General features: G+C 45.4%; 4 protein-coding genes across 4 annotated transcripts; 1 reads left to right on the forward strand and 3 right to left on the reverse strand.

Moving 5' to 3' along the window:
• Positions 1 to 361: 361 nt before the first annotated feature.
• Positions 362 to 7,511, reverse strand: jpt1 (Jupiter microtubule associated homolog 1). Its single transcript, XM_003964597.3, has 5 exons — positions 7,305 to 7,511; positions 4,929 to 5,071; positions 2,415 to 2,563; positions 1,774 to 1,804; positions 362 to 940 (listed from the first exon to the last, which is right to left on the reverse strand). The coding sequence occupies exons 1-5, from the start codon at positions 7,358 to 7,360 to the stop codon at positions 807 to 809; spliced, it is 513 nt and encodes a 170-aa protein (XP_003964646.1). The 5' UTR covers positions 7,361 to 7,511; the 3' UTR covers positions 362 to 806.
• An 848-nt stretch (positions 7,512 to 8,359) lies between these two features.
• Positions 8,360 to 13,005, reverse strand: LOC101072990 (small ubiquitin like modifier 2). The gene is made up of 4 exons (XM_003964563.3): positions 12,850 to 13,005; positions 11,165 to 11,296; positions 10,046 to 10,117; positions 8,360 to 9,023 (listed from the first exon to the last, which is right to left on the reverse strand). Exons 1-4 carry the CDS (start codon positions 12,868 to 12,870, stop codon positions 8,961 to 8,963), a joined length of 288 nt encoding a protein of 95 aa, XP_003964612.1. The 5' UTR covers positions 12,871 to 13,005; the 3' UTR covers positions 8,360 to 8,960.
• Positions 13,006 to 13,904: 899 nt separating this feature from the next.
• nup85 (nucleoporin 85) lies at positions 13,905 to 18,260 on the forward strand. Its single transcript, XM_003964562.3, has 19 exons — positions 13,905 to 14,174; positions 14,281 to 14,368; positions 14,446 to 14,602; positions 14,687 to 14,757; positions 14,843 to 14,886; positions 15,073 to 15,142; positions 15,257 to 15,378; positions 15,467 to 15,601; positions 15,897 to 16,019; positions 16,102 to 16,233; positions 16,304 to 16,410; positions 16,509 to 16,592; positions 16,707 to 16,772; positions 16,842 to 16,993; positions 17,071 to 17,188; positions 17,264 to 17,364; positions 17,578 to 17,729; positions 17,858 to 17,959; positions 18,098 to 18,260. The coding sequence occupies exons 1-19, from the start codon at positions 14,142 to 14,144 to the stop codon at positions 18,194 to 18,196; spliced, it is 1,956 nt and encodes a 651-aa protein (XP_003964611.1). The 5' UTR covers positions 13,905 to 14,141; the 3' UTR covers positions 18,197 to 18,260.
• Positions 18,261 to 18,272: 12 nt separating this feature from the next.
• Positions 18,273 to 23,043, reverse strand: gga3b (golgi associated, gamma adaptin ear containing, ARF binding protein 3b). Its single transcript, XM_011603896.2, has 17 exons — positions 22,947 to 23,043; positions 22,552 to 22,636; positions 22,398 to 22,473; positions 22,230 to 22,328; positions 22,031 to 22,154; positions 21,841 to 21,944; positions 21,596 to 21,676; positions 21,281 to 21,418; positions 20,956 to 21,037; positions 20,751 to 20,876; positions 20,421 to 20,669; positions 20,253 to 20,335; positions 20,017 to 20,153; positions 19,641 to 19,927; positions 19,397 to 19,566; positions 19,198 to 19,308; positions 18,273 to 19,133 (listed from the first exon to the last, which is right to left on the reverse strand). The coding sequence occupies exons 1-17, from the start codon at positions 23,041 to 23,043 to the stop codon at positions 19,023 to 19,025; spliced, it is 2,160 nt and encodes a 719-aa protein (XP_011602198.2). The 3' UTR covers positions 18,273 to 19,022.
• Positions 23,044 to 23,070: the final 27 nt, after the last annotated feature.

A 23,070-nucleotide genomic window follows, 5' to 3' on the forward strand; every position in this document is an offset into this window, starting at 1 on the left:
AATCCAGACTGCTGACAAAAAGCACGGCTCGTCTTAGCTCAGAGGCTGCAGCAGGACGGCCAAATATCCAGCACATGAGGTCAGTAGGAGGGGAGGGATTTGGGGTTTTTTTTTCTGGCAGAATAGAGGCGGCTTTCGTGATTACTTTGTCCGGGCAAATTTCCAGTCAGCCCGTCTCTGCTCTGAAACACTGCAGTCTTCAGGAGCTCTCTCGCACAGCATAAATAACGGCTCAAAGTACAGAGCCTTTTATGAACAAAAAACCTGGGAAAGACATGTCTCTTTCCTCCGAAATAAAGACCTTCGCTCCATATGAACAGGAGCACCTCAGCGGGATTACAGAGGAAATGCAGCGACCAGAGGAAGTTCATATCAATCTTTATTGTATTTAGAAATCCACGCATCAAATCTTTTTCATTATTTTTTGTTTTTCTTTGAACATTTACAACAGGGAAGAACGAGGGACAAGCTAGACGTCATGCCTTTTCCAGCAGGCGCGATGCACTACAGGATGGGCTGATTTTGGATAAACAGGGGGGGCGGGGGGGGGGGGGGGGCGGGGGGGGGGGGGGGGCGGAGATACATAAAGTGCTTTTAACAGTTTTTTTGAGTTTTAATAGAAAAAAAAGGATAAAAACAGAAGGGTTGAGGGTGGACAAAGAGGAGATGAGGGGAGGGATGAGTGTGACACAAGTGAAGGGCGGAGGCAGGGGGGGCTGATGTGGAGGAAGAGAGCGGTGGGGCATTTATCTTTAAAAAAATAAAAAGAAAAGAATTGAACAAAAAAAAAAAAAAAAAAAGCGCTCTCAACCCAGGATGAGGCTGGATTTCCCACCGGGGGGGTTTCTTCGGCCGCCCGTGGCCCCGTTGGCAGCCTCCGATGGTTCAGAGGGCTGTGGCTTGTCCTGCTGGTCCTCCTGCTCTGCATCAGCAGGACAATCTGAGGACACAGACCAAAAGCAGGATTCAACTCAGACGCACAAGAGCAGGAAAAGTCTTTAAAAATAAACCTGGACAACAGGAGGGAATAGAATCAACTCCAGCAAAGTTATCCGTGTCTGTCTTCAGTAGTTCTGCTGAAACTTTTCCTGACATGTCACAGTCTGACCCTTGACCTCGCGCACTTCCGTTTTGAGGGGCGGGGGTCTGAGGTGGACTTGCATCGGCCTCTTGTAGTCCATTAGAGCCTGAACAAACCAAAACGGGCTTCTTTGCACACAAAATGGACATTCAACAGATATTCTGATATCAGGAGGAGCAGGGTGCTGCAGGTAGAAGGGCACATGCACGCCGACGTCAATCGCACTGGAAAGCAAAGGCACAAACGTGCGCTCGGATCTTTAAAGTCCTCTGTGGTCCCACCGTCCATTATCTGGAGGAGCGGACGTTCTCTAACCAACGCGCACCTGGAGGTTAATAAAAAAGCTTTTCGTACTAAGTGAAGCCTGCCATCAAACAACAGCTGCCGCACTATGGACCATCACGTCATCCTGACGGACAGCAACCACATCAAAGGGATGCGGCTGATTTACCGGAGAAGAGAGAGGCCGAGCGCTGGGTCTTGTTTTCAAAAGTCACGCTAGCAGGATGTGGGAAAACCAAACCCAAGACTCAGAGATTTTAACAGCGCGGAAAGAAGCGGCACATAGCTGATCCGCCATCGCAAACCGTGGAGCTATTCACGGAATAATTGGTCACGCGTTGCTGCTTGGACACAGCCATGTGTTACAGACACTCAATGCTCTTCAGAAACACAAAACTGAGGACGCTTACCATCGTTTGCTTGCTGCTGGCCATTCTCGGGCTACAATGTAAACACAAGACAAGCATATCAGACACAACCTCATCAAGTCAGCGTGGACCTGTTACCAAAAGCATCTGAAGACTTCCTGTTCCAGTGTTGAAGCACAGAAGGGGGGACTGATTTGTCCGGATAGGCCTATAATAATCGGCTAACATGTTGCCATGGCACCAAACTGGTGTGGAGGGGAAGATGTGATGTGGCGTAAACTGGATCAGCAGAATTTCAGCCGCACGAACATGTTTAAATGTATATTTCTTTGAACCCCCCCCCCACCCAGTACAGATACAGGGAGGGGTTGCTCTGACAGGGTGGAGTTGAAAGCTCGGTGAGAAGCTGTTGCTAATTGAAACACAAATTCAATTTATTTTAGTCAAGTTAAAACTAATGTGAGGAATGTGGACTAGCTGGAGAAAAAAGGAAACCGTTGGCGTCTACAAGTGTGACTGGAGAACATCTTTGATAGGACACACCGGGTTGGTTTTAAAATGATGGATAACGCCACCCTCCCCCCGTGAATTTTCCATTGGGCCGCTCGGAACGGGAGTTAATCTCCGACTGTGTGCTTTTTGGGCTGCAGCTCTGTTTTGGAAACACACTCGGTGAGAGTTACCTCTTTTGTCTGGCTCCAGACCAAGGCCGCCCCAGAGTTGTGGATGGTGGTCAGTTCCGGCTGAGGGTTCTTGGGGAAGAGGATGGGTTGCTGGCACCGCCTCAGCGGGGCAGAGGGCTCTCCGCACAGGGTACCCATTGGTGCCCCAGCTGCGGGGGGGAAAAAGAAATCTAAATGAGACTTTGTGGCCAGTAACGTATATACAGTAAAACTAAAGTTAGACGGAGAAAAATCCTACAAAGATACATCACATGGACTCCAGGACCACCCCCAATATCTCTAACCCTGGACCCCAACCGAGCTGAGGAAAAGATTACTCTTTCTGACAAAACCTCAGCTTTACTGGGAGGAAAGGACTAAAAGAATATGAAATAAAAATCAGGGAGAACCAGTAGGAGACGATGTTAAATCCGCTCTGCCGGGCTCAGAAATGCTGTGGAGCACTTCCAGGCAGACAACCTGAATACCAAGACTCCAATAAGCCAGCAAACCTTCACTCTCCTCCAGCAGAGAGAACATTAAAACACAGTGACCCACTGTGAGCAAGCCGGCTGCTGAGCAAACCAATGCCGCAGCTCTGTCCCCGAGGACCAGGGAGGGGACAGAACTCTTTTATTATGACGGGAACAATGGGGTTCCAGAGGCGGAGGAGTGGCTGATGTCGATAATTAAGTAGAGTCAATCATCCGCCGAAAACACTCAACAAGATCTACTTTATTTGATCAACTCTGAACATCAAAAGGTAAGTGGAGGAGGTATTAAAGCGCTAGAAACCAGAGATGCTTAGGCAACCTAGAGCTGCATGCTGATAAACATGTCAGCACGTCTTTATATCATGGCGGCATGACCAACTTGGGAGGATTTGGAAAATTGTGAATTAAATTACTTGCATCAATAGAGATGTTGAAAGCTTAATCATTTGACAAACAGAACCATTCAGGTGTTTCAGTGGCTACATGTTCACCTGTGAAATATACCTATATACTCACACCTATATCAATTTTAATCAACAAAACCAACATATGTATTTATTCTTAATTGCTTTAAGTGAAAAGAGCTCATTCAGGCAGCTTTGCTCTGGTGACACTCCTCAGTTCCTAGAACCATTACCAGGAAATGCCAACACGCTTGAGGAATGCGGATCTGTAGCTGCAGCTTCAGTCTGCGTGTTTAAATGACAGGTTAGCATCACATGCTACACGGGGGATCGATACCTGGCAACATTTAGGCAAACAGGAACCTAAAACAGAGGAATAACTGAAAGAATTTCAGCAGACAACACCACCAACCATCTACTCATTTAACTTCCACGGCTACTCTGTCGCCAACGCAAGGTCGATGGGTTTGTGACATCATTTGGGTCATTAGGAGGAAAGGTCAAATTTGAAGCCACACGATCTAAAATAAAAACAGCTGATTTATGTATAGAAAACCCTGATGATCAGTCAGACCTTCTCACTGAGACCCAGAGTTGCATCTAGTCTTATGCACAGAAAGAAGACACCAGCTCTTTGTGTTATGTAGCAACTGTACGTCCTCATGGCTCATTTGCAAAAGAATGCAAACAAAGTCCCGACTAAAGCTTAAAAGATGGTGCATTCGGGTTGAAGAGGCGGCCTTTTAATATCGGAGGAAGTGCTTTATATTGTCTTGATTTTGTAATTGGATGTGGGATGTGCATACATCTGGAAGTGTTTTCTTTGCTCACTCTTCTAGCACCAGAGCGTTACAATAAATAAAGAAAAGTATTAAGCAAGAACCAACAAGACGGGATGGGACAAAACAGTGCAAGCTGCTCTCGTCGCGTGGAAAACACCGGAAAAACAAACAAGAAAGGACCTTCGGCGCCCAACATACCCAAAGAGACCCAAATGGGAGCGTGAAGGCAATCAACTTTGCTTTGAGACAAAAACAAACATCCCTTCCAATTAAATAAAACATAGCCCGTGCAAAGGTTTTACCATCAGTGGTGAACTTCATGCTCAACCGTTCACACGCACTCACAAAACCTAGTCTGTGTAAACACTTTTTCTAATGTGTCGAGTGTGGAGCCATGTGATAATACTAAAAATGTTAGCACAGCCCGAGCTGGAACGGAATAGAATTATCCTCATATCCATTTAAAAAAAAGAAAAAAACAAAAAGAAAAAAACCCCACACGTTCTAACAGTTGTTCTGAAGGCCCACTCTGGGCCCAGCCATCAAAGCTGAGCACCAGAGTTCTCTGCTACTTTGACTGTTAAACCTGTGGTAGCATTTTCTGACAGCCTAACTGGAAAAAAGAAAAGGCTACATAACGCTCCAGTTTCCAAGTTCAGCTTAGAATTAATTCTGTGGTCCTTTTTGCTTACTCAAAGCTTCTGGCAATTCTTTCTAGTTTAGCAAGCTTTCCCTTCTAAAAGTGCTTACACACCCTCCCAAAAAGTCTCTCCCTCATTGTTTTCCTTGCACTGTTGTCAGTGTAGCCATGTCACACCCAGCTGACATAATATAGATCAAATCTGAAGGATTTACTGGGTGGATTGTTCCTCCGATGAGCATGAGGATCATCAGGCTCTGCGAAGATGTTGGAAGCCATCTTGTTTTTGCGCTGGGGGGTGGTGTTCTCCTCTGCGCCAAGGCTGAAGCTGGACTCCCCACCTGGCGGTCTTAGTACCCTGGAACGAGAGATCGTGACCCAATGACATCATGCTACTGTAGTCGCCGTCTGCTCCTCAGGCTAGGCTATTTTGCCCGTGTCACGCGACATGAGAACCACAATGAAGTTTTCTCAGCACAATAACATACAAATAAACAATGTTTAAAACAGGCGAACGGGGCCGTCTCTGGTCTCTAAGCCCCGGCTGTCAGGCCATGAGACAGTCAGCCACAATCTCTGGCCGGCAGCTGACTCCAGTCACATATAATCACAGACTTAGGTGGCTAGCTGCCGTCGCTCCTCGGGACAGATTCCTTTGCAGTGACACAAGCGTGGGTGTATCAGTTCCTGATAGCATTGCGGGTCCACTATTCGATGAGTTGATTGAAACAGGCTTTGCCCTCCCTTTGGCTCAATATTACACATCAGAGGTGAAAAGTCTGAGGCCTACAGCAAATATAGGTCACCCAATAACCAGACTGCCCTGGAGTAAAAAAGGCCTGTGTTACTTTACACCCATCTTCCACAAAAAGATAAAAGATAAGGCAAGGCTTTTATTCTTTGGTTTGCTGGTGAGGGACAGTCGGGGTGAGGAACAAAACCTGACGTGTCTGCAGAGGCCCCGCTGGACCCCTCCCTCTTTTTTTCTCCCCCTTCCAGCTAAACTCTGTTCCGCTCCTCAGAGTCCCCGAAGCCACCAGCTGACACCCCGAGCAGCTGTCCGAGGGCCAGGCGGGCAGATGGAGCCCAAAAAACAACTCTGCTCTCCAAGCCCCAACTATAAAAAGGCTATCTGGATGTGGGGGGAAATCGAGGCGGAGCGAGCCGCTCCGGTGACACTTTAATAAAATCCATTCTTGAGGGTTTGACACACTTGGCTGTGACAGTAATGCTTCGACCAGACTTCACCTCCCGGCCAAAGGGTGAGCTCATGCTTTCCACACGGATGGCGACGGGAGAGAGAGAAAAGCGGAAGGCTCTAAGCTGCCCGGCAGCAGACCCCACCCTTGAAATGAAACTGCAAATATCAATGAAAGGACAATATTGTTCAGGGGCCTTCAGACAGGTGCAGGGAAGGCAGATGCAGCCCGGGTCCAAACCCCGCGATGGCGGCTCTGATAAGGCGGTGAAGGAGGCCCCGATGCCTACGGAGATTTCCGCTGAATTCTGGTGCTGCACCCATCCCTGTGGTCGGCTAGCAACAGTAATGACCAGCGGGTCATACACGGGGGGGGGGGGGGGGGGGGGCTTTAAAGAGCAAAAGCAAAGCGCCAAGGGCAGATTTACTGGCTTATCTAGCCCAGGGCCCCCACCCAAGCCCCCGCATCATCCACGCACAGCGTGCGCCTTCGGAACGCGTCATGGCCGGTTAAGATTTGACGAACGATGGACGATCAGGGGGAAAAAAATGATCAGTGCAGTCCACAATCTCACAAAGCAAGACGGAATTTAAGGACGATCTCTGTCCATTGATTTCACTGCAAAAAAGGGGGCAGACATGCAGCGTCACTTACTGGAAAGGCATGACTGTATCCTGGGAGGGTGGGAGGCCTCCTTAAAAGTACCTCTTCAACGGTTTTAAGGTGGACTCATCTTGGACAAAGGCGACAAAATATATATATGCATGTGTGTATATTCTATACGATCACATCGTGATGGTCCTTTTCTCTAAACTTCCGCCAGACAATGAGCCACTTGAGTCATAACGACATACGCAGACTCGTCTGGGAATCTTCCTGCCAACGATCGCATATCAGGATTCCTGTTCCCTTTCGCTCATCTGCTGGGAAAACTACAAAAAAAGAAAATCCGCAGACGCGACTTAAACCCTCAAGAGGATGACACGTCCGAAAAATATAGCAGGGCGAAGGGCGCATGGAGAGCCCAGTAAAGTTCTTAAATGTGGGGCAAACGCCCGTCCGCTAGACCAGCCCGGCGCTTTCAGCACGTTTCCCCGATAAAAAGGACGAAATCCTCCCCCGGGGTTCCCGTCCGGATCCATACAAAGGGCAGACAGGCTAGCCGAACTTAGTGCAGCTACATGCTAAATGGTGCATCGCCCCACAAGATTAACTTAATTAGCGCCAGTTTAGCTAAATCCAGAAACGTGCCTCGCCTCCCCAGCGCCGAGCTAATTTCATGTGGATTACTGCCTTCAGGAGACGGCGGGCACCCGCCGGGTCACCGACAGCCTGGCTCACATCACATTTTCTTTTGTTCCTCCATTGGAGGTTTTCGGCTTTTTTTTTTACCTGGAGCTGCTTTTACCGTTGGGGCTTATTCCTTGAAAGTTGGTGGTCGTCGTCATCTTCGCCGTATATTCGGTTGCCTCGGCCGTCAACAAGTACTCAGAGGAGAAACTAATAAAAAGTCTGGCGTGGTTTTTTTCCCCTTCTTCCCCCGCAGAGATGCGACAGGATGGACGTAGACTCCACCCGACACTGAAAAAATATAACGTAGACCAGATCCGCTGGTTCTGCGGTGCCAGCCCACCAGACCCAGCCCACCAGCGTTTCGCCTCCGCTGATTGGCTGGAGCGTCGCGGAGCTCTTCTCCCATTGGCTGGAGCGTCGCGGAGCTCTTCTCCCATTGGCTGGAGATGCAGCGCTGACCTGTCTCGTTGGTGGCCGGCCTGAGCTGCGTGTCAACGAGCCGACAGCAGAGCCCACATCCCCGAGGACATTTTATTCCATCTATTAGGGCTGCTCACGCATCGCTGCGGAATGTATGAAAGAAAACCTCAGAAATGAGATCATCAACGATATCGAAGTCTGTGGAATGAGAAATTTCAACTGTCGGTAGGCCAATCGCCCCACAGCCAAATGTTAATGTTGGCCTGTTAATTGGTTTTCTCCCAAATTATTCTTTTACGCAGAGAAGAAACCCAAACAAAACAAAGCCGTGCATATTAGGTTGGCTGGATACTGTCCCTTGGTGTAAATGGCTTCCTGTGATGGTGACCTATAGATCCCAGCGGCCCCAGTGACCCTGATTAGAGGATAGATGATGTTAATGTGTGCAGAAATTAAACCTGTTCTCCTCTTGCATGCCTCACACCCAGTCATGCTCTCTTCAGTAGTTAACATAAAAATGTCATTTTCAGACAAGCTTTAATGAAAATTTGGGAGATCTCAATATGTATAAATCAATTGTAATATACACATATATATTTGTTAAAGGGTTTAAAATCGCTGCATCTTTTCCCTGCTGATGTGCAGAGACATTTCAGATATTTCTATTTTAAGGCATTTTCTACTGAACACACCATTTCTGCACGAACCCGTCAGTCACACACAGGCAGACGGAATTCGATGGTTGGAAAAAAAGACAATAGCTTTATTTTTTACAGAAGTCTTCATACACAATACCATCGTTTAATCAACAGAAACACCTCTTCGTGCTTCTTGAAACATGAAGCCTGGCCTAGTCGAACCGACGATCAAAACATTTCTCTACACATCCACTACTATATAAAACTGTATAAAATCTTTTTTTTGTTTCGTTTTTACACCAGAAAACAAGTTTCGGTACGGCCCTATAACTAAACTGGGTTCAGATCTGATAACCAATCAGTCCACCGAGAGACCAAATTTGCTGGACGCTGATCAAACAGACACTTGATCAGTTAAATTATGATCAACAATCCTACATGTCTGCAAACCTTTCAAACTGGAAAGTCCTCAACATTTACCACAATACAACCGGGACACGCCTGACCTGAATTCAGAACGACCGACGCGGGTTCTATACAAAAAGGGAACAAGAATAATACTGTACAGCAGTTATGCGTAACAGAAATGGCAACTCCTGCACTGGGTGTTACTGGAACAATAGTCGAGAAGGAAAAAGCAGCCAGTTGTGTCGTATCTGTTGTGTTGTGAAGGGGAAACACGGCGGCGGCCGGCGGGTCAAATCCAACCTCCCGTCTGTTGCTGGAACACGTCAATAGTGTCTTCATCTTCCATTTCCAACTGTTGAGAGAAGGACAGGGTTATTCCACTATCACCTTGCTCAGGTTCGGCCTGCCACCATTTCTGTCCGCCAGCTTCATTTACATCTGCGCCTGTGAGGCAAAAGCGGCGGCGATAAGAATGATCTGAAATGACAGGTGAGCGTGCGCATCATGTCAACAAGTCTCTGCGACACCGCGTCTCCTGAGGCTGTTTACATCATTTGTTTTAAGAGCCCTGGAACCACAGGCAGGTTTGTGTTGCAGTGGAAGTGCAGTTGTGTCACGTGCAGCGGTATTCTAGGAACAACGCAGTAAACATGTGGACTTGTGTGTTTTGACAGCCTGCGGGAGGAGGAGGAACCTTCTGAGGAAGTCTCATGTGAAACAGCAGCTACAGATCTTTAACAGTTTTCTGCCAGCAGCCTTCGGTCCTTTGGCTCTTACTCTATTGTGCAAAATGAATCGATCACATTGTCATTTCCTCCAAGAGGAGAAGGTCGATACGACGGGTAATTAGAAAAGGAAGATGGATGCTGCGAGTACGCCGTTAGAATTTTCATATATCTGCCATGCAAATCATTCATTTAATCATTTGTTTTCTCACTTAAGCCAGCCTTTTGCACAGCGCGGCAATAATTATGGACATGCCCAGTACAGCATTGACTCCAAACTGTACTGAGCCGATTTAATGAAATCTGATTTTGTGTAACTGGACAAACACACTTTAAAAAAAAAAATGGTGTGAGGCAAACAACTACTGCTGAGACAAGATAAGGGGCCACTGATTGGCTGAATGCAAAACACTAAAATATGGCCAATATGTTGGATGATTAGGTGTCACCACCTGAACTAAGAGATGAAGCAGCTCAGTAGATGTCAGCTTTTATCATCTCAAGGCTGCCTAATGTGAGCCGTCTACACATCCCAGTTGCTGCTGATGCCAGATAAACAGCAGTTTGATCACATGGGCAGCACGGCTGAGCCTTAAGTAAAGTTTTGCCTGTTTTAGGTAGTTAATGGTTGTCAGGAGCAAATACTTACCCGCGCTGGTGTGTCGTTCTCGTTTATTGGCTGCCCATCAAATCTGAACCGTATCTGCCTCATTGAAAGTCCCTGTCGACACAAAAACAATCTAATGAATAAAGAAACCTGAACACATAAAGGATTCCTTAGTTCTCCCAAAAAAGTGCTTAAAGTGCTGCGTTGTCCATTCCAAGGTTACATCACTACAAATAGTAAAATAAAACAAAAAAACTGCAGTCCTGCACTTGGTGACAGAAAGTCTCCCGGCAAAGGACGACTTCAGACGACTGCTGATTAAAATGTTTTGTCTCAGACAGTTGAGCAGATAAGGAGGTGCGATGTGGAAAGATGCGACCAGCCCTCGTCATTAGCCTGTAAAGTGACAGCGGCATCTTCAGGCCACTTCAGTGTGAAAGTCCTGGTGTCAAAACAGCCTTTCGCATCTCCCCTTAATGTTAAGATTATCTGCCTGACGTTAGCCATGGAGAATATGAAAAATGTGCAGACTTAAAAAAATAAAAATAAATCCAGTGATTATTTCCATACAGCAAAAAGGCAACAGCCTCGCTCTTGCAACAGAGACACGGCCTAAAATACCCTGCTGTCAAATAATAATAAAAAATAAACTCTGAAAGGACAAACATTTCGGCATGTTGTAGCAGGAAATAATGGATGAACTAAGCTCAGGTATGCAGGCACCAGTCAGGGCCCAGTGTTATGTGTGCTGACTCACTGGGTGTGCATGGTTTCCTGAGACACTTAAACAGAGGGACATTTATTTAAAGGAAGCGTACTATTCACAGAACTAAACAGTAAATATTAGAGAAACCATACATAATCCTAAAGTAAAACAACAGTAGCCCCCCCAGGGTCTTCACCATGCAAACACAGCAGCAGCAAATGTTCAGCGACCCAAATTGAGGACAAACGGGCAGAATCCTTGTTGCTGCAGCGGCGTGGATGTTATGGATTTCTTTCCTTTGGCCGTAGACGGCCGCATTCATGCCGTATTTTTCTCCCTGTCGGCCTACTGTTGGGACCCTGATGCTCTTCTGAACAATCTTAATCAACATAGAAACCTTGTACACCCAAATAAGAAGTGAGTGCTGTAGACCATGAAGACTCTTGCGGGCCCACCTGTCTGTCGCAGTACGCCTTCATCAGTTTGATGAGTGGTGTGTGCCTCTTGATCTTGAACTGAACGACTGATCCATCCTGGCCCGCAACCTTCAGGTTTATGTGTTCGTTGCCTTCCGTCTTGACCGCTTCCTGTGAGGGAAAAAAAAAATCAGGAGGTGGAAAAATGGTTAATAGTTTTCCAGGAAACTGATTTTTACTTGATTTTCAAAGAACTAACATGTTTTTTTCCCTGTAGCTCTTTACTGGCGCCTAGCTGTGAATTTGCACACTACAATGTTTAGAAAACCTTTTTAAAAGGGTTGATGCCGGGAAAATCGGGAAAGTTGTGAAAAGCTTGAAGAAAACGTAATAATTGTAAAATTCCCTACCTGGTTAACTAGTAACTGTAATAAACACCACAGCACAAAGCAGTTCCAAGATTCCATAAGGCCTAATGCACACTTCACTTGATAGTAGGCTATTCTGTTTAGATACAGTCTAAATGCAGTACAACTCAATCATTGTGTAGTAAAAGGAGCCTTTAGGAAACCCTCACAAAAACAGTAATCTATTACTTGCTAAATATGATAAAGAGTGCTTAACATCTGGAGGTTAACATTTCAACCTAGATTAATTGCGAATCAATGTTCCTCTAAATCCAGCTGGCTGGAGAAAGGTTCCAGACACTTGTGCTTTCCCATCCCTCTTTGGCTCCATCCTGTGCTCTCATTTGCAAGTTGCCACAGAACACAACAGTACCAGTTGATACTGGTGCACCACTGGTGGGATGGGGGGGGGGGGGGGGGGGGGGGGGGGGTTCCAACCTCCTCCCTCACATTTGGGGCAGATTTTCGAGATTTGCACCAATAACACCAACTGCCTCTGCAGACAAATAAGGCGCCTTTCCACTACACAGTATCGGCTCGGTTACGTGGGTTTTCCAATACCCCGTGGACCCTCTCAGATGTGGGCGGGGCCTTCAGAACGAGGCGGGCCGAAAGTCTCGTGACGTCGTAAGCACGGAAACAACTCTCTCCTCTATCAATGTTGGGTTTATACTGTTAGCTCTTTTCTTGTCAGATTCTTAACACTAAAAACAGAAATGATAATAAAAGGAATTCAGACATTTGAGAGTCACAAACGGCACGAAACTGCCGAATGGAGTCAACTAACTGCCGTTGCTATAAAACACCCGTCATTAAACCACTTTTAAGATTTTCTATAAATACGAAAACCTCCCAGTAAATCGTGTTCGTCCCACCGGTCGCTGCTGAAGGATTTTAAAAATGGCGGGTATGAATTTTTTGAAGAGCGCTTCTCTCGTGACGTCACTCCCCTGGCCAACCAGCGCGTTAACAGTGATATTAACATATTGGTACCTACTCAACACGCTTTGCAACTCGGCCGACTATCTAGTAAAAAAAAAAAAAAGTACATACGCGACCCTGGTACCACTAGTGGGAAAGCCTCTAGTTTTTAGCAGGTACCAGTAGAAAACAAGCATACAGAACGCGATCTGCGCGGTTACCGATGCGCGCTCACCAACCTTCCGGTCTATCAAAGTAACGTTATTTTGCCAAGAGTTGAGGTTTATCACTCAACTCCAGTGTAAATAACGCGTGGAAATGGCAGCTTCATTATACAACCTTATGCCGTGGATGGGCATCCACAAACTGACACAGATATGCTTGAAAGACACTCACCTTTGGTTTTTCATCAGCCATGGCCACTCTTTTGGCGCTTCACTGTGCTGCCACACAAAGAATACGGGTACGCGCACGTACGCGTCCCCGTATAAATAATCAAGGTGAACGTGCGCGCCCACGCGTCCGTGCGCGCCCACGGCCTCGAGCGTTGAATGGCTACAGGTAATCACGTGGATGAATGCGCAGTCTGGCGATGGGCGGGAGAGTCTCGTGCGCGTTAAAGGAACACTCACCAACACATGAACGCGCATTTCGTTTTCCCCTTATTTTCTTGTTTGTAATATTTATTTAACAGCATGTGTTTACTCATCATTATACAGACCATCCGCCCATGCAACTGCAATGTTTTAATCACCACGCGACCACACACGTATTCTTAATTTGCGCTCCCCCTTTCCAATTTCATAAAAACAGCGGCCATCTTGTTTTTCTGATGGACGAGTATAAAATCTTAATGCCTCTCCAGTTCAGTAAAATTTACATTTCCTTTTACATGTTAGGTGATTGATTTGGAACAACAAAATATACCCAGATTTGACATTAACTGCTTGAGTATTTTTCATAATCGCCATAACATATATGAACCTGCTTTATCATTTTGACTTACTGTAAACACATCTGTATTCACGTCAATTATACACTCACCGGCCACTTTATTAGGTACACCGAGTGACACCCGGCGCGGATTTCTGTTGCTGTAACCCATCTTCTTCAAGGTTCGACGTGTTGTGCGTTCAGAGATGCTATTCTGCATTCCTTGGTTGTAACGGGTGGTTATTTGAGTTACTGTTGCCTTTCTATCATCTCGAATCAGTTTGTCTATTCTCCTCTGACCTCTCATATCAACAAGGCATTTTCGTCCGCACAACTGCCGCTGACTGGATATTTTGTCTTTTTTGGACCATTCTCTGTAAACCCTAGAGATAGTTGTGCGTGAAAATCCCAGTTGATCAGCCGTTTCTGAAATACTCAGACCAGCCCGTCTGGCCCCAACAACCATGCCACGTTCAAAGTCATTTAAATCCCCTTTCTTCCCCATTCTGATGCTGGCTTTAAACTTCAGCAATTTGTCTCGACCACCAGGTCTACATGCCTAAATGCATAGAGTTAAAAAACAGGCAAAAAGAAGGACGCCCTCGCGATGACGTCATCTCGCCTGCGACACTCGGGGCTTTAGTTGATCAACTAGAAAGCGCGGATGCAATTTTTCGCTTGTGATTCATGGCGGTGGAAGTGTCTTAAATATTGATAACTTTGATTTCTTCTTACTATTGATTCTATTTTTCATAATGGAGGAGGTAGACGTTGAGCCAGTAATCACCGTAAGTTACCACCGGGTCTAGATGTCCTTTTATTTTTCAAATTAATTAGTCCAAGTGACCAAATTTGAAAGTGGCTAGTGAAAAGGTGTCTCTATTTTCAATTCAGAACATTCCAGCCAGTGCTGGGAAGCATTTGGGATTTACGTGGGGACCTGGCGATATCCTTGTGTATGAAACCCTGTACAAAGCATCAGGTATGTATGGGATAATTGAAAATATGTATTCTCACGTGTCGTGTCTAATCTCTGTACTCTGTCAAAATGTATTTAAGGATTTGTGGGTTCAGGATCTCCCTTCATTCATGAAATCAGGAAGGACGAGGACATTTATTCACCAATTTTACGCAAACTTTTCAATGAATCACATCACATCTTTGTTGGGCTGCAAACAGTTGGAGAGGAACTTCCCAGCAAGAACAAAAAAGCTCAGTAAGATTGGAGTTAATGATGCAAACATTGTTTGTACAGATGACAGTATTGCCCAATTTATAACGGCGTTTATTACCGTCTCAGGTTTGTCAGCGTCAGTAAAAACTACAGATCTGTTATTCGAGCCTGTATGGAAGAGCTTCAACAAGTTGCTGGTGAAAATTTTGATTATATGCCGAATGTTAAAGGTTTTAGTATGTGAGTATTACCGTCCCACTGAGCTGTTTCTCTTATCTATAGTTTCCACAAAATCACCAGACATTGCAACACAATATGGAAATCAGGTGAGTTATACTGTACAGATTTAATGTTGGCATGCTGACATAAATTACAACACTAAGATGAAAAATGTAGTTGGTAATTAAGCAGGTCAGATTGATGCAATAAATATTAATTGGTGATTGGAAATATTTTTTAGGTCATTTTACTCACTCTTTCACCTAATCTCTGCCTCTAATTTTGAATCACAGGTGTCCATTCTGTTGGCCATAGAACTGATCTGGAATCTGTGTGAAGTACTTTTCATTGATGCTGCTCCTGGTTAGAGATGAATCTTATACGTATAGTAATGTACACAATAAATGCATTTTTAAAAAGGCATATCATGAAAGAACATTTCAACCAAAGTAATCAGCGGTGTGTTTGGGTTGTCAGCCGGGTCTGTCCTCCTCCATCTGCTGGACTGGGTAAGGTTACACAAAGCTGATGTGGATGAAAAGGCCAAAGAAGTGCTGCAAAGTGAGAGCCCAGCTGAGCATCGTGACTACTGGGATGTGGTGCGTTCTACCAAGCAATACATTCTACGTCCAGCTTGTCTTGGATTGTGAAATTGGTTCTCACATGCTTTGGTTTTATCCTCGGCAGGTTGTGAGTTACATCCTGCAGGGCAGGTTGGAGGAGGCCAGGCAGATGCTAATGAAGCAAGCTGTTCTACATCCCGCAGCAAGGAACATGTACAAGCTGATGGACAGTCTGCTCAGCAAGATGCCATTCTACAATGTATGAAATTTTCTATTTTTATATGCCAATTATACATGCAGATAAAATACGTTGTATTTAGCCTTTACGAGTAACAGGGGTTACATTTAGGAACACAGCGTTTGTGAATTCTGCGCAGACACCAATTTTAAAATAAGAAATTGGTCAATAGCCAATACCTACCAATGCCAGTTAACAAGGGGAATATCCTGAAATACCAATATTTGGCTAAATAGTTACATTTACATAAATAAAGGAGGGCAGTGAGAAGCAAATGGATGTTTTGAGACTTGATCATTCCGCGATTATCCCACAGCCTGGTGGCACGCAGACGTTGACAGAGTTTCATGTGAAGTGGAGCCTGTGGCACGAGGAAGCAGATCACTGCCTGCAGGATAACTCCTTTTCCAGCAACAAACACTTGGAACTCATCTGCAAAGTCAGTAATGTCTCCTTCCCCCCTCAGGTTGTTTCTGTGCCTTTTAACTCAGGCTTTCCCAAACACATTCTCTTCATTTTAGATCCTAGTTGGTGATGAAGACACTTTGCTGGAGCATAAGGAGCTGCTGAGTACCTGGTACCACTTCCTGGTTACAAGGTTGCTCTATTGTCACCCAACAGTCAAACCCACTGAGTTACATCACTACGCTCAGGTACACGTTTTGCCACAGGAGTGACTACTTTCCTGCTTCTCCAGCTCTGCTAATGAGTATTTGGTTGCAGTCGTGCATGACCCTGTTTCTGGAGTCGAGGAGTGTCCCAGAGCCCCTGGACAGCATCTTACTCGCTGCCTTTGAGTTTGACATCCATCAAGTCCTCAAAGACTGCAGGTGACTCACAGGGTTCCATCATGCAGGCCTTTACCTTTGATCTATTCACTCTTTCAGTGAACCTTCATTTAATTCCTCCACCTTATTTTGTCTCCCAGCATTGCTCTCAACAATTGGTGGTTTGTGGCACATTTAACAGATCTCTTGGACCACTGCAAACTCCTTCAGTCTCACAATCTACAGTAAGAACTTAGTCTGCTGGCACTTGTACTTGAGTATACTTTAATGTGAATTCCTTGTGTTTGGTATTTTGTTTCTCTACATTTTAAATGTCTTTCTGTGCTGTTTGTATGAAGCTTTGGTTCGAACTTGAGAGAGTTCCTTCTGTTGGAATATGCGTCTGGACTCTTTACTCATCACAGGTATGTAGATTTTTCACATAACACATTTACACAGAGTTTGCAAACTGATGCTTAAATGCTTCTTTTAAGTTTATGGCAGTTGGCTGTGGACTACTTTGACCACTGCCCAGAGTTCGGACGAGTCTACTTGGAGCTGCAGATTGACCACGTGCCTTTAGACACGGAGCGCAAAGCACTGAAGGTGCTGAGGATCTGCGAGCAGAGACAAATGCCCGAGCAAGGTTGTGTGTTCTTCCTCAGCCCTCAAAGCCCCCCTTTGTATGTAGAGTTAAACCGTTGATCTCCTGGTGTCTTTCAGTGCGCAGCATCTGTAAAATCATGGCTATGCGTGCCCTGAGGAACAACAGACTTGGCTCAGCTCTTTCTTGGAGCATCAGGGCCAAAGATGCAGCGTTTGCTACCCTCATATCAGAAAAGTAAATCCCTACAAGATGCATTGGCACAATCAATTTTCACATGGTCTTAAGTGTGTGTGTGTGTGTGTGTGTCAGGTTTTTACAGGATTACTGTATCAGAGGGACTTTCTCAGATTTGGACCTGATAGACAACTTGGGTCCAGCGATGCTGCTCAGCGACAGGCTGACTTTCCTCGGTATGATCAGTCACGCGCAGCGTCATTGCTGAAACAGCACATGTGACTCCAAATCTGAAAAATTAACCTCCAACATCAAATGGTGGAACATTCAGTCTCATGTGACCTGACATGGAGATGCAAGCAGAATGATTACATCTATCTGCAGGCATACCGTAATTAAAGAATCATATGATGCAGCATGGGAACATTTGCTCTCTTGTATTTTTGTAGGAAAGTACCGCGAATTCCACAAGCTGTATGGAGAGAAGCGCTTCAGCGAGGCAGCTAAGCTCCTCCTCTCCCTCATGACAGCCAAGATCGCTCCCAGGAGCTTCTGGATGACCTTGCTGACTGACGCTCTGCCACTGTTGGAGCAGAAAGAGGTCGGTCACCCTCGAACGTGATGTTGCCACGGACTCCATAATTTACTGCATCAGGGTCATTGTGATGCGATGCTGGGGAAACGCAAATTTTGGTTTTGTTCTGAGCAACTTTCTGCAATTGTTTACAGGTGATCTTCTCGGCAGACCAGACTCACGAGCTGATGTTCTGCTTAGAAGAGCTCACCTCCTCGCTGAACGCCACTCCTGCCAGTGAAGACAGAACCATGCAGGTACAAACGCACTTCCTCACACTGCATCCTAAATATAAAAATGAGGCCTGTAGACAAACTTAAATACAAGCTTAAATACAGTCCTCATATGTACAACTGCTTTAAGATGTGTATTCCACCAGACTTCTGTGGTTTCAGGATGAAGACATGGAGCAGACTAAAGTGGAGCTCCTGAGACTCGCTCTGGCCAGGAATCTGGCCATGGCTATCGTCAAAGAGGGCACGGTGGAAACCTGAATATCAACATTTTGTACTGTACATAAAATTGAAATATAAAACCATGCTCTTTGATAAGAAAACTCTAAATCAGACATGCTCTGAAAGAATTTATTCCTGTTCGTGCAGCGAACACATCACATCATCCAGTATGTACAGGCCTGACACTCCTAAAAATCAACACGTCACGTCTTTGTCAAACAATAAATACATGACATACTATGTACATTACACACTATCAGAAGACTGATATAGAAAAACAACACACACTCCCACCATGACACGTTTACCTGATTTTCCTTTTTTCTACCAACTTTCTCAGTTCACATTCTCTAGTTTCAGTAAGACCATAACACTTGACAGCTGCACAAAATATACTGATCATCAGAAGAAACTTCAACATTTCCTCCAACCGTTGATAATATTTTAAATATTAATAAATAAAACAATACACAATTGGTCTGCAGCAGTGCCAATACCCCCCAATTTAAAACGGCTATTAGACTTTACATATATTAGATTATTTTGTCTGGTTAGAAAAAGTACTCACTAATAACTTGCGGGCTAATTTAGTCTGCATTGAAGCTAATGTGCAATCACTGCGCATTAAGGTGGATAATTCTGGGGAAGGTCCATTGAAACATTTATTTTAATCAAAATCTTGCTAGCGTGTATTTTCTAGCTCTTTAGCTCTCAGCTAAAAAAACCACAAGCTCTACATTTTTGTCTTTTTGGCTCACAGCAGTAATGTTAGTCAGAAAATTAACAAATATCGAGGAATGTAAAGTTTTCTTTCTCTCTGGGAGGATCACACCCCCTCACAGAGAAGCAGCAGGCCCACGCGCCACTATAGACGCCCCCACAACTCTTGTGGGGGGAACTGGTCGACCTCACCCACCTCGTTGCAAAGGCGGTCCCCGAGTGTGAAAGCCAGCTTGTAACGCATTCGCACCTTCTCCTGTGAGGATGCACCACATTAGCCACCACCAGCAGATTCTATGTCTTTACATCATGCAACGTACCTTTGTTGGATTGGCCAGTAACATAATCTGCGTGATGGAGGCCGGAGGTAAAATGGGGTTAAACGGTGCCAGTTCTGTCGCTGATGGAGGCTGCAGTCTCACCTTCATTGACTGGTGGGATATTAACGAGTGAGGCAGGGCTTTGGACCTATTAAGTAAAGCAGAATGATTTTTTTCACCACAGATGAAGCTTCTCTACCTTGGGAACAGCAGCCTGCAGTTGCACATTGTGAACAGGTAGGGGCGCTGTGTTCAGCAAGGACACCACCATGACCAGCACATCGGGTCTGCCGGCTGGACAGTCAGAGGCAAAGTTGAGAAGCATGCGAACCCCGTCTTTGTCGTAGGCTGTCACAGGAAGCACTTTACCTGACAGCAGATGGAAAAAACAATCAGAAGAGAAGAAACACAGCAATTACTGCCAATTTTTCAGTATTCCTCACTGGGTCTGATGGCTTCCAGAGGAACATGCACATTGTTCAGTGAGATGTCTGTAGCTCGCGCTGGGCTGCTGAGGAGAGGCGGATGACTGGGGGACAGGAATTGAAAAAGTGGACTGCCAGGGGCTGAGCCAGGATCCAGGGCCTTGGCGTGGGACAGTGCAGGAGAGCCTGGCATTGTATGCTGGAGGAGAGCGGGCGAGGAGGGACAGTTCTGCCTGGGTACAAGAGCAGGCACTGCTGCAGGCATCCTAAAGCCGCTCCCTCCAGCCGTCATCTGAGTGGACAAACTAGAAAAAATTCCACATGATGGATCACCAATAGCAACAGAGATTCTCAGAGTTAGCACAATAGAGAATCCCTGGGGAGGACACAGTACCTGCTGTGATCCGAAAAGCCCAACAGATCTTGCAGATTTTGTGAAGCGGTGGCAGTTGTGGGGGGTGGGAGAACTGTGGGCCCTGTTAGACCTGAAGCAGCTGTGCTGCCAAAGATATCCACCACTGAAGCTGGAGCCTATAGCGATAATACAGACAGATGAAACTGATTAACGCTCTTCCGTTATATATTTATTAATACAGTTACAGTTTTACTCACAAATCAAATGACATGTACCTGCAGGGAAGTCCACTGATTGGACAATCCATTTAGCTTTGGGTTCGGTTGGCTGTTCTGGGTCCCGGGAGGGTCGTTCAGTCCTGAAAGAAGGTGTGAGCATTCTTCCTCATTGACCCACAGATATCTCATTGTCATAAAGCAGCAGGGAATTTTGGGCTGTCCTACCTAAAGACAGGAGCTCATCATCGAGGAGGGAGAGAGATGTGGAGGCCTTGTCGAGGGGAGGATGGCTGGGGCTGCTGCTCCGACTGCCGTGGGAGCCTGTGAGGTGTTTGGGAGGAGGAGGCAGGACAGGGATGGGGAAGGTCAAAGAACTGGTAGAGACGGGATTTAGAGACTGGGAAGGAAGGAGGTCAGGCTGAGGCGGGTCGGTGGTGTCAAGTCCAGTGAGGTCAATCAGCGTATCTGTGGTATCTGTTGAGTCACCAGAGAACAACTAATAGTTAGGCAAAGTAGGAGGCTGTCAGTTATAGATCATGTTTTCATGAGCCCTACCTGTCTCACTGTAACCAGCTGTGGATCGGGGGTCTTCACTGTCACCGTTAATGGGCTGGCCCTCAACAATATTCTTATAGGAGTTAATGACCCTGGAGAGGTCGTCGCTGGCCTGCAGGATGTCACCTGCAGACAAATCAGGTCAGAGGTGAAGGTCAGAACAAGTCAAAGTGTCACCAAATAAAAGAAACCCCAACCAGTCAACCTAAACTGGTGTCATTGTCCTCGGTCTCAGTGGCCATTTTAAAAGCGGCACGCCGCAGACTGTCGCACCGCTCGTAGAGTTCCTGAGAGATTAACAGAAAAGAAATCAGTTTTAAAACAACCAGCGAAGAAATTTCTATGACTAATCAGACAAAAGCTAATCTTTGCTGAGTAAAATAATCAATAAAAAATGTGATTTTTGTAGATACATTAAATGAAATAGTCCTCTATTACTGTACAGTACTGTACTGGGATAGCTCAGTACATATTCTAGATCTTTTAAATAATTCAACTTAAGTTTTTCTACAAATTTAATAGAGTCACACCTTAATGATTTCCTTGTCTGAGTCTGTGGAGCCGTCTTTATCATAGTGGGACAGCATCTCTGTCAGCAGCTTCACGTTGATGTTCACCTCTTCTAGTGTGTGTAAGCGTTTTGTGACCTTATGGACTCGGGCCTCATCCTGACAACAGCATTGGAAAGCAGACTAAATGTTCGCACCATTACTGTCAAGTCAAGTACGAAAAATATGAATATTTATACTGTACTGTCAATTCCTTACACCACTACTCTCCTACTGAATGAGAAGACCAAAGTCAAGAGTAACGGTCTTTATGGGTACCATAGGAACTGTTCTTACCTCTTTTACCATGTTTTTGATTAATCTGTTGGCTTCCTGGAGGTCCTCCTGATTTTTACTGCGCAGAAGCTCAGCAAGCAACTAAACCACAGACACAGGCACACACACAGGAACACACACACACAAGTCACGGTAGCAGAAATCTATCCACTCTTAGATTTCAAGATGTTATTTCATCTTAATATAGTCACTGTTTAACAGAAGAAAAATGCATCTGATTTAGTTTTCCTCCTTGACTCTTTCACCTTTCCCATGTCCTCGTTGTCAAACACCGGATGTTTGGGTCTCGTTGGAGAAGAGGGGATCAGAGTTCTGTCCAACGGCAGCTCTGGGTCCCGGGACACAAGACCTAGCAATAGGAGTAATGGCTGGATAATTAATTCTATTTCATACACACTTCCTGTCATGGTTCCTTTAATGCTCATCTCAATTCACCTTGGCTTTTTAATGTCTGGTAGGCTTCACTAATTTTGGTTTCATTTGGAAAAGCCACCGTCCAGCTGTACAGCATTTCTACGATCTTCAGCTTCACCTTTTCAGGTGTACTGTCACCCATGTACTAGAGAAAATAGGTGAGCATAACATGACTGAATGCAGACTCAGCAGTTTTCCTCAACCTGAAATGTGAACTTACCTTGGGAGACACGACTTTGATTAACTCATTTAAAAATCGGTATTTCCCCACTTCTTTATGAAACCTCCTCCCACAGTTCTTCATACATGCTTCCAATGCCTAAACAAAATAGCTGAAATTAAATGATTGTTTCTATGATGAGTGGCTTTTTGTTGCAGGTTTTCTTACTGTAAGAGCTTGCAGAGCCTCCCATTCCTGTGGTGAGTGGATTTTGTGCACAAGCAGAGTAACAGCTATTTGAGGACTGGAGAAAAAAAGATAAGAGAGATATATTTATCCGGCACAACTAGCAAAACAGATGGGTCCTATTTCAAAAAGGTACCCTTCCAGTTCCTTGTTGATCTGATCACAGAAACCTATGATGTACTCCCAGTCTTCCTGTCTGTTTGTCGGATGGGTGGCTTTATCTGATACAGAAACACATGAGTGGTTGACGAGAATGATGCGGTACAACCTGCAAAATGAACTATTTTCATAAGCTCACAACCCAAGTGCGACTTTTAACACGACCCTGACAGCACTTACTAAAGCCCCCTACTTATTATCATGCTAATGATGCAAAGAGCTGACTGTCATCCACGACATGAACTAGCTCTGTGTCATCCTAAAACATGCCCTGAGCTAACTGTTAGCTTATACACTTTCTTGTCAACCCAGTTGACATATGTAGCCAATATTAGCTGATATTTAATTTATTGACGAGGATTCATCACTCACTGAGCCAAGATTCAAGCGACTCCCCTTCCTGGTACGCCATAGCACTAAAAACATTGCGTGATGTCACCGGCGTGTGCGCGACAGGACAGAATTTCATATCGTGTAAAATAGAAATTTACTATTA

Source organism: Takifugu rubripes, chromosome 5 (assembly GCF_901000725.2).
Source record: "Takifugu rubripes chromosome 5, fTakRub1.2, whole genome shotgun sequence".
Taxonomy (NCBI): domain Eukaryota; kingdom Metazoa; phylum Chordata; class Actinopteri; order Tetraodontiformes; family Tetraodontidae; genus Takifugu; species Takifugu rubripes.